General features: G+C 36.6%; 1 protein-coding gene across 2 annotated transcripts in view; it reads left to right on the forward strand.

Annotated features, from left to right (window-relative positions):
- LOC105475697 (serine/threonine kinase 31) overlaps window positions 1-12343 on the forward strand; it is a 297831-nt gene that overhangs the window by 62119 nt on the left and 223369 nt on the right. For both annotated transcript variants that reach the window (XM_011731173.3, XM_011731172.3), the window contains exon 11: window positions 3550-3672. In XM_011731173.3, the coding sequence (XP_011729475.3) occupies window positions 3550-3672 (123 nt within the window). The remainder of the gene's footprint in view (window positions 1-3549; window positions 3673-12343) is intronic.

Raw genomic sequence — 12343 nt, forward strand, 5'->3', positions numbered from 1 at the left:
ATCTTTCTAGCTTTCTGATGTGGGCATTTAGTGCTATAAATTTCTCTCAACACTACTTGAGCTATGTCCTAGAGATTCTGGTAGATTGTCTCTTTGTTCTCATTGGTTTCAAAGAACTTCTTGATTTCTGCCTTAATTTGATTATTTACCCTGGAATCATTCAGGAGCAGGTTGTTCAATTTCCATGAAATTATGTGGTTTTGAGTGAGCAATACTAACCTTAAATGTAAATGGGCTAAATTCCCCAATTAAAAGACACAGACTGGCAAATTGGCTAAGTGGTCAAGACTCATAGGTGTGCTGTATTCAGGAGACCCATCTTCCACACAAAAACACATACAGGCTCAAAATAAAGGGATGGAGGAAAATTTTCCAAGCAAATAGAAATCAAAAGAAAGCAGGGGTTGCAGTCCTAGTCTCTGACAAAACAAACTTTAAATCAACAAAGATTAAAAAAGACAAAGAAGGGCATTACATAATGGTAAAGGGAACAGTTCAACAAGAAGAGGTAACTATTCTGAATATCTATGCACCCAGGGAGCACCCAGATTCATAAAACAAGTTCTTAGAGATCTACAAAGAGACTTAGACTCCCACACAATAATAATGGGAGACTTTAACACCCCACTGTCAGTATTAGATTGAGACAGAAAATTAACAAGAATATTCAGGACTTGAACTCAGTTCTGGATCAAGTGGACCTGTTAGATGTCTGCAAAACTCTCTACCCCAAATCAACCGAACATACATTCTTCTCAGTGCCACTTGGCACTTATTCTAGAATCGACCACATAATTGGAAGTAAAACACTCTTCAGCAAATGCAAAAGAACTGAAATCATAGCAAACAGTGTCTCAGATCACAGTGTAATCAAATTAGAACTCAGGAAATGTTATCTTTCTAAAAAGAAAAGGAACTGCAGATATTATAATGATAGTTTATATAAAATCTTTAACTTTTACAGTATCTTCATATTAATAATTTGCTTCATTTATAGCCTTGTAAGAAAGGTGTAATAGACAACTGGTGATTGTGGATAAGGGGTAACAAAATCTTTTCCCCTTTTGCATGAAAAGTTGACCTTTGGTTAACTCCCTGTCTTTGTTCCCTTGGTAATATGATAAAATATTTCAACGCTATTACCAGGCAACATTATTTATGGTAAATATAACTTATGATTGTCAAATTGCATCTGTACTGGGAGGAACTACAAACTACAAATACTTGATATGGACTCTTGCAACTAGACATACCCCTTGAGGGACCCTGGAAGCTATACCTATGGAGTTGTTATAAGAGACAGTGGCTTTTGAAGGACATTAGGCTTGTAAACCAGAGTGGCTTTCATACATGCTAATGTAGATCTTTTCTGGACTGAGTGGTGTGTTTTATGCATATAAGACTCTGCCTTACTATTAATTAGTGTCTGAGTCACCTATTGTTGGGAGGTAGTTGTTTGTGTGTGTGAGTAGGGGTATGACAATGAAACATTTCACATAAGTTCTTTATTAGCTTAGGTGCAAGTATATTTATTTCCTGTTGCAGTTTTCTTTAGTTTATTGTATTGAACTGAACTGAACTTCCTGTTTTTCTTATAAACCATTCCCTACTACCACCACAACTTTCCCTAGCACCTATGAGCTCTATACTTGTTGTGTTTGGACTTGTTCCATCTTAAGTATTTGTGGTTTCTGTCTCTGTGGATTACACCCTGTAAATCTTACTCCCTAATCATACCTAGGTTGACCAGTTGGCAGCCTGACTGGCTCTGAATGAGAAGTATGAGCAGGATAACTAGGCTTTTGAAAATGCCAGGAATGTTTAGTTTGGAGAAGGGATTAGATTTTGGTTATTTTATATGTTAGATTTTAACTGATCACTTCTGATTATGGAAGAAAGAAGGTGACAGCAGAATAATTTTTTAATTTCTATGAAACACAGGCAGTGTGTTTATAAGCATTTTCTTACATTAACTTTTAAAATGGGTATATTTGCTCCCATTTTATAAGTGAGGAAACAGGCTTACAAGGGTAAGGAAATTGTTCAAGATTACCTAGTTCTATTTTTTTTTTAATTAAAAAATTATTCTTTTTTTTTTTTTGAGGTATGGTCTCACTCTGTCACCCAGGCTGGAGTGCAGTGGCACGATCACAGCACACTGCAGCCTCAACCTCCTGGGCACAAGTGATTCTCCCGCTTCAGCCTCTCAAGTAGCTAGGACTACAGGCATGCACTACCAACCATGCCTGGCTAATTTTTTTGTACTTTTTGTAGTGATAGGGTTTTATCATGTTGTCCAGACAGGTCTTGAACTCCTTGGCTCAAGTAATTCTCCTGCCTCAGCCTCCCAAAGTCCTGGGATTGCAGATGTTAGCCACCATGCCCGGACCCTAGTTCTAAATGTTAATATGGAACTTGAACCCAGACATATCTGACAGCAAAGTCTATTCTCTTTCTATTTAAACCACACTGTTGATCTTAAAATACTTCGTAATGTATTTTCATATAAGATGAAAAAAAAACCTGCCTTATTTGTTTTTGTGGTTTGAGCATAGTGGAAGTATTCAGGATGGTACTTTAGCACTTAGTATTCTATTAGTACAGATGTGACTTTTTTTGAAAGCAGATTTTTTTTCTACTACTGCTTATGTTTCTGGACTTAAAGTTTACTTGATAGATGGAAGAGTAGATTATTGGCTAAATATACAATCGTACTAGCCACTCAAATGAAATTGTTATTTTATTTCCCTTATTGTACTTAATTTGGCTTAGAACTGTTAACTTTTATTCATGTATTTTGCATAGTTCTTTAACTTGATTGCCATGTTTTTTGTTTTTTTTTTTAAATGATGAAAGCAATAGACTTTACTTGAGGTCTTTTTTATTTATAGTTGTAAAATAGTCTGGTTGAGCTTATGCAAGAAAAAATATCCTAAAATTCAAACTTTTAAGTGTATGTGCCAGACACTGTTGTAAGTAATAGAGATACAAATTTTTAAAAGACATGATCCTTTCTTTCTTTCTTGGGTACAGGATGGATATATTAATATATAGTTTTAATACAGTATGGTAAGTGCTATAATGAAGAAAATGCGTAGAGTTCTTGGATGTCTTTCACATATGTATTTCCAAACACAGCCTATTGGACAAATTGGAAGGTTTATCCTGGTGTTTAAGTGTATCTTGAAGGATGAGTAGCTGAAGGAGTTGAGAGTGGGATGGGAGTAGGAGAGAGGCCATATATAGTTAGTAGGAACTTACATAATTTTCTCTAAAAAAACCCCAAAAATTTCATTGTTGCAGAAATAATGGGAAAAATAAAAATTAGCAGATCAGAGTTGTAGAACTTAAATGTTTTATTTTTAATTAAGAGAAAGAAAGTTTTTTTTTTTTTTGGTCATTTTGTTGCTCTAAGGAGAGAAATGTCCTAAATGCTACTATGTTTGGAGAATATAAAGTTAAATTTTGGAGATCACTTTTATTCAAATAGGTCATATGCAGAAAAGACCCGATGTATTAATGATGGTTATTCTTTTTTTCTTCCTCCAGAATGAAGGGAATATTTTGATTGCCCAAAGAAATGAAATGCAGCAGAAGCTGTACATGTCAGTAGAAGATTTTATTCTGGAAGTTGATGAGTCATCTCTTAATAAACGCTTAAAAACATTGCAGGTTGGAATTAAAAATATATTAAATATAGTTAAATTGCAAGTTTATTTAAGAAGTGAAATTAGCATTTACCTTAGATTTTAGATTGTTCTGTGATGGTTGCAAACATTTTTCCTGTTTTCTGAATTCTAATTTCTTTTTAATGGGATTAAAAGTTTATATTAATATATTTTGTGGCTACGTATATATGTATATCTATCTTGCAAACAAGGTAAAATGGCTAGGGACTCCAGGCCTGCTACATCTGTATTCACTGGGGAAATTAATGGAGACGGGAGCAGTAGCAGGTATGTGGGTCCCTGTCGTCCATTGCATTCTAGCTGAAAATGTAGTAGGACCACATGTTAGGGGGAGAAGGGATCAACTCTGATCCTTAAACTATAGAGTTTTTAGGCTCCATGACCAGGGAAGTTTCTCCCTGATGTGATCAGAGGCTAGAGTACTGTAGTACATGTAGCTGTATGATATGGTGCAATCTTGTCTTCAGTCCTGTCTTGCCAGCTCAGCAATGACTTTAATTTGGGTTGAATGAACATGGCAATGTTAAGTCATTTCACCTAATAATAATATTTCTCTCTACTTATTCAGAACTTATTTTGTCCTTTAATATTGTTTAAAAATTTTCTCTATAAGTCCTCATGCTTTTTTCTTAATTTAACTTTTATTTATTTATGCTTTTGATTGCTTTTATGAATATTATCTTTTCATTTCCTATTTTTGATTGAATAGAGGAACACTGTTGGTTTTTACATACTGATGTTTCGCTGGCGACTCTGCTGACCTCTCTTTTAGTTCTCATTTGTCTGTTGATAGGCTGTGCTTTCTGTGTTTCCAAATGTTTTCATTTCAAATGAAAACATTTGAAAACAATAACTCTTTAATCTTTTCTCTTCTAGTCCTCTTACCTTTTATGTATCTTTGAATTTTTACTGCTTTGGTCAGTTACTCTAGTTCTAAGCTGACCAGTAGCTAATATTGATCTTGTTGTGGACTGCTGGGAATAAGCTTGCTAGAAATTTGGAGAAGAAGATATTCAGGGACATCTGGGCATTGTTTCTTTCTGTCCTGCTGGATGAAGATGTAGTTTTGATGATGCTCCACATGGCTTAAGAACCACTGGAGCCCTGGTTTGAAACATTTTCTTAAATGGAATTGCATAAATAGTATAAGTTCTTCCAGAAGGTTGAAGTAAGCCTTGCATATAAAAGGGCAGTAATATAGTAAGAATTTACCTTTCCACAATGCAACTTCTACTTTAACCTGTAAAGGTTTATTTCTTCTCACTGTTAGTAAATGTAGGTTAAGGGTCTGTAATTAAGATCATCTTTAAACCTCTTTTCTAAAGTTCGATGTTAGAAGACTTTTTGCCTTATCTGGCTTGTCTCCACTTCTAGTATTCCCTCAGGTCACCAAAATATTCTTTGAACTTCTCTTTATTTTGCTGAGAAATAGTTTATATTTTTCAAGTATCCAAGAAAGATATTTCTATAATGAAGGTCAAATAAATTAAAGTTCATGATTTCTGATTTCCTCAGCATTTTATTTAGACTTCTTTTGTGGCATACAATACATGGTTGATTTTTTGTGATGGCCTTCTTAAGTTCAAAAAGAAATTATATTCTCAGTTTTCTTGGTGTAGAGTTTTAGATATATCTAAAACTTGCTTAGGTTTTGGTTGGTTCAGTATATCAGTCTTTGAGATATTTTTGTTACATATATCTGAAGTAGATAGGTTTGTCCCTATTTGTCCCTGTTGTTCTTTTGGTTCTCGTTCAAAGTATTTCAGTGCCACATTGTTGGGCGTTAAGGTATTCATGATTGTAATGTATTTAAAAATGTGTATCCCCTCATGACACGTGTTTACCTGTGTAACAAACCTTCACATGTACCTCCAAACCTAAACTAAAAGTCAAAAAAAAAAAAGTTTTCTTTTTAGCTACTATGTAATCTTATTTTTTCACTTAGATTTAAAAAAATAAAATAAAAATGTTTTAATTTGCTTTTTAAGTTCCTATCCCACCTTTCTTTGTGGTTAACACTGTAACATCTTTTCTTTTTTTCTTTCTATTTTTATTTTATTTTTATTTTTGTTGAGATGGAGTCTTGCTCTGTCACCTAGGCTGGAGTGCAGTGGCTGATCTCGGCTCACTGCAACCTCTGCCTCCTGGGTTCAAGCAATTCTCTTGCCTCAGCCTCCCAAGTAGTTGGGATTACAGGCACGCACCACCATGCCTGGCTAATTTATATTAGTAGAGATGAGTTTCACAGTGTTGCCCAGGTTGGTGTTGAACTCCTGAGCTCAGACAGTCTACCCACCTTGGCCTCCAAAGTGCTAAGATTACAGGTGTGAGCCACCGTGCCTGGCCTCTCCCTTTATTTTTAACCTTTTGTATTCACGTTTTGAAATGCCCTCTTGATAACACACTAATGGATTTAATTTTGAAAGCACCCAATGTATATCTTTTTTTTGGTAACTTAATTTACGTATTTATAATTACTGTTTTATTAGAACTTATTTCTGTTTATCATGGTTTCTTCTTCTCTCCTTTTCTAACTTATACCTCTAATACTTTTTTTTTTTTTTTTTTGAGATGGAGTCTCACTCTGTTGTCCAGGCTGGAGTGCAGTGGCACAATCTTGGCTCACTGCAACCTCTGCCTCCTGGGTTCAAGTGATTCTCCTTCCTCAGCCTCATAAGTAGCTAGGATTACAGGCATGTACCACCATGCCTGTCTAATTTTTGTATTTTTAATAGAGATGGGGTTTCACCATGTTGGCCAGGCTGGTCTTGAACTTCTGACCTCAAGTCATCCACCCACCTCAGCCTCCCAGAGTGTTGGGATTACAAGCATGAGCCACTATGCCCGGCCACACTTCTAATACTTTAGAACATTCTTATCTGCCTTTGGTGTCTTTCCTGTCTTTCTCTGCCTCCTTCCCCAAACCAACCAGCGAACCAACCACAATTGTCTTTAGTCACAGGCTGTTATAGATATTGTGTGTGATAGCTCAGTTAAATAGACTTTAGAATTATTTTTCTGTTCTTATTTCATAAGTCATTTATCTCTTGGCTTTCTCTGTATATTGGAATATTTTCTCTAAGAGTGCTTTTAAAGAAATCTTTGCGTATTTGGTTTTGCAAGTTATTTGATGTTTTAGGATATCTCATTTCAATCTCAAATACAAATAGTTGTTTAGCTGACTATAAAATAGCAAGTTCAAAGGCCATGTTTCCTTTAGACTTTTGACAATAATCATCTGTTGTCTCATTTCTATAATTTTATTTCTGTATTTATTTGAGACAGAATCTTGCTCTTTCACCCAGGCTGGAGTGCAGTGGTACCAACTCAGCTCACTGCAACCTCTGGCTCCTGGGTTCACGCAATTCTCATGCCTCAGCCTCCCAAATAGCTAGTACTACAGGCAAGTGCCACTGTGCATGGCTAATTTTGTATTTTTAATACAGACAGGATTTCACCATGTTGGCCGGGCTGGTTTTGAACTTCTGACCTTGAGTGATCTACTTGCCTTGGCCTCCCAAAGTGCTGGGATTACAGGCATGAGCCAAAGTGCCCAGCCTTCTTATTTCCGTAATTGTTGATATCAGTCTAATCTTTGTTCTTCTGTGATCTTTTTTCCTTCTGGAAGTTTTAAATTTTTCTCTTGACTTTGTTCTTAAGTTGCATCAGAATATGTTTATGTTTTGATTGAATCTGAGCCAGTTCAGTCTGAGGTTTTATGTATTTCTTTAATTGTAGGTAATATTTGATAATTATTTTTTAAGATACTGCCCTCCCCCATTAAATTTTTCTCTTATTCTGAGACTTCTGTTAGATAGATATTTAAGCTTCTGTTTCTGTTCTCTACATATTTTAACGGCTAATCTATTGTTTAAAATATTTTTATCTTATGTAGGAGGTGGGTTAAACTAAATAAATAAATAAAATCTTTTTATCTTGTTGGTGTCTTTTTGGAGGGATCCTTGGCTTAACCATGTAGCTAATGAATTGATCCTCTAGCTGTATCCCTTCTGCCATTTAGCCAATCCATTGTGTTTTGTATGTTAAAGATTATTTCTTTTATATTTAATATCTTCAGTTGGTTTTATTTGTAAGTACTTGGCTTTGTGTTTCCAATATTCTTTCTTTTGTTGAGAATATTTATTATGCTTATTTTTGAGTTCTTACTGTTATCTGGGCCATTGACACTGATTTTGCTTCATTTTTATAAGGTGGCTTAGTTTTTTTATACTTCTTTTCAGAGTGCTTGTTTGTTCACACCATTTTATCCTCTTCTTACTGCTCCTCAAGATCTCATATTCCCTTAGAACTATAAGCTACCTTAGTTCCTCACTGTGGTGTAGTTATATGAAGGGCTTAGGGAAGAGTGAAAGCCTGAACCACAACTTTCAAGACTTCGGATAGGTTTAGGGAATATATTGGGGTTGTTTTTAAGGGTCTAGAGCTTCTCATGTTGCAATCAGGGATTATCTACTCCCTCTTTGCTTCTCTCCTGGGTGGTCTTACTTCTCAGCAAACCCCTATTCCCTCTACCTCAGCTACTGCTCCTTTCTAGGCACTACCACCCTTAGATATAAATGCTGCCAGATACTAAGGGGAGAAGTGAAGGAAAGAGAGTGGTCAGGGGCTGGCCAGCTCTTCTATATTGGTTATCAATTTTTGCCTCATCTGTGTTCTTGTGCTGTACTTGCATAAACCTGTTGGCTCTTGATGGTGCTGCTGTTTTTCTTCCTGATGTGAGGGAGAGAGAAGGGCCTATGAAGAAAGTTTTCTTTTCCCACAGGTAATTCTGTACTCTGACACAGTCCTTCTTTCACTTGTAGGGGCTTTATTAATTCAGTGCTAAACATCAACCATCCTCTGCCTAAGATTTCTCAGAGTTTTGTGATTAAAAACTTCTGAGATCTCTTAAGCTTTTTAAAAAATCTCTGTAAAATTTCTAGGGTTTGATTTCTGGAGAGAGCTAGCAGGCTGTGCCTATCTTGTCTTTTCCAATTCTTTTTTTTTTTCTTTCTTGTTTTGTTTATTGTACTTTTTGTCATATCAGCAATAAAAAAAAACTTAGAATTCTTTTTGAGTGTTTCTTTATAAATACCACATTCTAGTGAAATGCAATATAGGATTGCACCTATACGATATCTTTGCAAAACAAAAACAACGTTCTAGGTTATTCTTTCAGATATTTGGAGCAAGCCTGACAACCCTATATGTGGAAAGCACTGAACTCCCAGGTGCCCATGAGCAATTCATCTCTTTATGGCAGCCTGATTATAACAGTACTAGATATGACATTATAGGAAACTAGAAAACAATAAGCATGCAAATGAAAAAATACTTTAAAAATTATTTGGTCTGGCCCGGACGCAGTGGCTCAATCCTGTAATACCAACACTTTGGGAGGCTGAGGCGGGTGGATCACGAGGTCAAGGGATGGAGACCATCCTGGCCAACATGGTGAAACCCTGTCTCTACTAAAAATACAAAAATTAGCTGGGTGTGGTGGTGTGCACCTGTAGTCCCAGCCACTTGGGAGACTGAGGCAGGAGATTCGCTTGAGCCTGGGAGACAGAGGTTGCAGTGAGCCGAGATAATGACACTGCACTCCAGCCTGGTGACAGAGGGAGACTCTCCGTCTCAACAACAACAACAACAAAAAACGGAAAAAAAATTATTTGGTCTGTGTTTTTTATTTTCTTTTTTCTTTGTTGATTATACTTTAAGTTCTAGGGTACATGTGCACAATGTGCAGGTTTGTTACATGTGTGTACATGTGCCATGTTGGTGTGCTGCACACATTAACTTGTCATTTACATTAGGTATATCTTCTAATGCTATCCCACCCCCTCCCCCTTCCCCCCAATAGGCCCCAGTGTATGATGTTCCCCTTCCTGAGTCCAAGTGATCTCATTGTTCAGTTCCCACCTATGAGTGAGAACATGTGGTGTTTGGTTTTCTGTTCTTGTGATAGTTTGCTGAGAATGATGGTTTCCAGCTGCATCCATGTCCCTACAAAAGACACGAACTCATCCTTTTTTGTGGCTGCATAGTATTCCATGGTGTGTATGTGCCACATTTTCTTAATCCAGTCTGTCACTGATGGACATCTGGGTTGATTCCAAGTCTTTGCTATTGTGAACAGTGCCGCAATAAATATACGTGTGCATGTGTCTTTATAGCAGCATGATTTATATTCCTTTGGGTATATACCCAATAATGGGATGGCTGGGTCAAATGGTATTTCTAGTTCTAGATCTTTGAGGAATCGCCACACTGTTTTCCACAATGGTTGAACTAGTTTACAGTCCCACCAACAGTGTGAAAGTGTTCCTATTTCTCCACATCCTCTCCAGCACCTGTTGTTTCCTGACTTTTTAATGATTGCCATTCTAACTGGCGTGAGATGGTATCTCATTGTGGTTTTGATTTGCATTTCTCTGATGGCGAGTGATGATGAGCATTTTTTCATGTGTCTGTTGGCTGTATAAATGTCTTCTTTAGAGAAGTGTCTGTTCATATCCTTTGCCCACTTTTTGATGGGGTTGTTTGTTATTTTCTTGTAAATTTGATTGAGTTCTTTGTAGGTTCTGGATATTAGCCCTTTGTCAGATGAGTAGATTGCAACATTTTCTCCCATTCTGTAGGTTGCCTGTTCACTCTGATGGTAGTTTCTTTTGCTGTGCAGAAGCTCTTTAGTTTAATTAGATCCCATTTGTCAATTTTGACTTTTGTTGCCATTGCTTTTGGTGTTTTAGTCATGAAGTCCTTGCCCATGCCTATGTCCTGAATGGTATTACCTAGGTTTTCTTCTAGGGTTTTTATGGTTTTAGGTCTAACATTTAAGTCTCTAATCTATCTTGAATTAATTTTCGTATAAGAGGTAAGGAAAGGATCCAGTTTCAGCTTTCTACTTATGGCTAGCCAATTTTCCCAGCACCATTTATTAAATAGGAAATCCTTTCCCCATTTCTTGTTTTTGTCAGATTTGTCAAGATCAGATGGCTGTAGATGTGTCGTATTATTTCTGAGGGCTCTGTTCTGTTCCATTGGTCTATATCTCTCTTTTGGTAACAGTAGCATGCTGTTTTGGTTACTGTAGTCTTGTAGTATAGTTTAAAGTCAGGTAGGATGATGCCTCCAGCTTTGTTCTTTTGGCTTAGGATTGTCTTGGCAATGTGGTCTCTTTTTTTGGTTCCATATGAATTTTAAAGTATTTTTTTCCAATTCTGTGAAGAAAGTCATTGTAGCTTGATGGGGAGGCATTGAATCTATAAATTACCTTGGGCATTATGGCCATTTTCACGATATTGATTCTTCCTATCCATGAGCATGGTATGTTTTTCCATTTGTTTGTGTCTGCTTTTATTTCACTGAGCAGTGGTTTGTAGTTTTTCTTGAAGAGGTCCTTTACATCCCTTGTAAGTTGGATTCCTAGGTATTTTATTCTGTTTGAAGCAGTTGTGAATTGGAGTTCATTCATGATTTGGCTCTCTGTTTGTCTGTTACTGGTGTATAAGAATGCTTGTGATTTTTGCACATTGATTTTGTATCCTGAGACTTTGCTGAAGTTACTTATCAGCTTAAGGAGATTTTGGGCTGAGACAATGGGGTTTTCTAAATATACAATCATGTCATCTGCAAAGAGGGACAATTTGACTTCTTCTTTTCCTAACTGAATACCCTTTATTTCTTTCTCTTGCCTGATTGCCCTGGCCAGAACTTCCAACACTATGTTGAATAGGAGTGGTGAGAGAGGACATCCCTGTCTTGTGCCAGTTTTCAAAGGGAATGCTTCCAGTTTTTGCCCATTCAGTATGGTATTGGCTGTGGGTTTGTCATAAATAGCTCTTATTATTTTGAGATACGTTCCATCAATACTGAATTTATTGAGAGTTTTTAGCATGAAGGACTGTCGAATTTTTTCAAAGGCTTTTTCTGCATCTATTGAGATAATCATGTGGTTTTTGTCTTTTGTTCTGTTTATATGCTGGATTACTTTTATTGATTTGCGTATGTTGAACCAGCCTTGCATCACAGGAATGAAGCCCACTTGATCATGGTGGATAAGCTTTTTGATGTGCTGCTGAATTCAGTTTGCCAGTATTTTATTGAGGATTTTTGCATCGATGTTCATCAGGGATATTGGTCTAAAATTCTCTTTTTTTGTTGTATCTCTGTCAGGCTTTGGTATCAGGATGATGTTGGCCTCATAAAATGAATTAGGGAGGATTCCCTCTTTTTCTGTTGAGTGGAATAGTTTCAGAATGAGTGGTACCAGAGCCTCCTTGTACCTCTGGTAAAGTTCGGCTGTGAATCCGTCTGGTCCTGGACCTTTTTTTGGTTCGTAGGCTGTTAATTATTTCCTCAATTTCAGAGCCTGCTATTGGTCTATTCAGGGATTCAACTTCTTCCTGGTTTAGTCTTAGGAGGGTGTATGTGTCCAGGAATTTATTCATTTATTCTAGGTTTTCTAGTTTATTTGTGTAGAGGTGTTTGTAGTATTCTCTGATGGTAGTTTGTATTTCTGTGGGGTCGGTGGTGATATCCGTTTTATCATTTTTTATTGCGTCTATTTGATTCTTCTCTCTTTTCTTCTTTATTAGTCTTGCTAGTGGTCTATCAATTTTGTTGATCTTTTCAAAAAACCAGCTCCTGGA

This window comes from Macaca nemestrina, chromosome 4, assembly GCF_043159975.1.
Source record: "Macaca nemestrina isolate mMacNem1 chromosome 4, mMacNem.hap1, whole genome shotgun sequence".
NCBI lineage: Eukaryota > Metazoa > Chordata > Mammalia > Primates > Cercopithecidae > Macaca > Macaca nemestrina.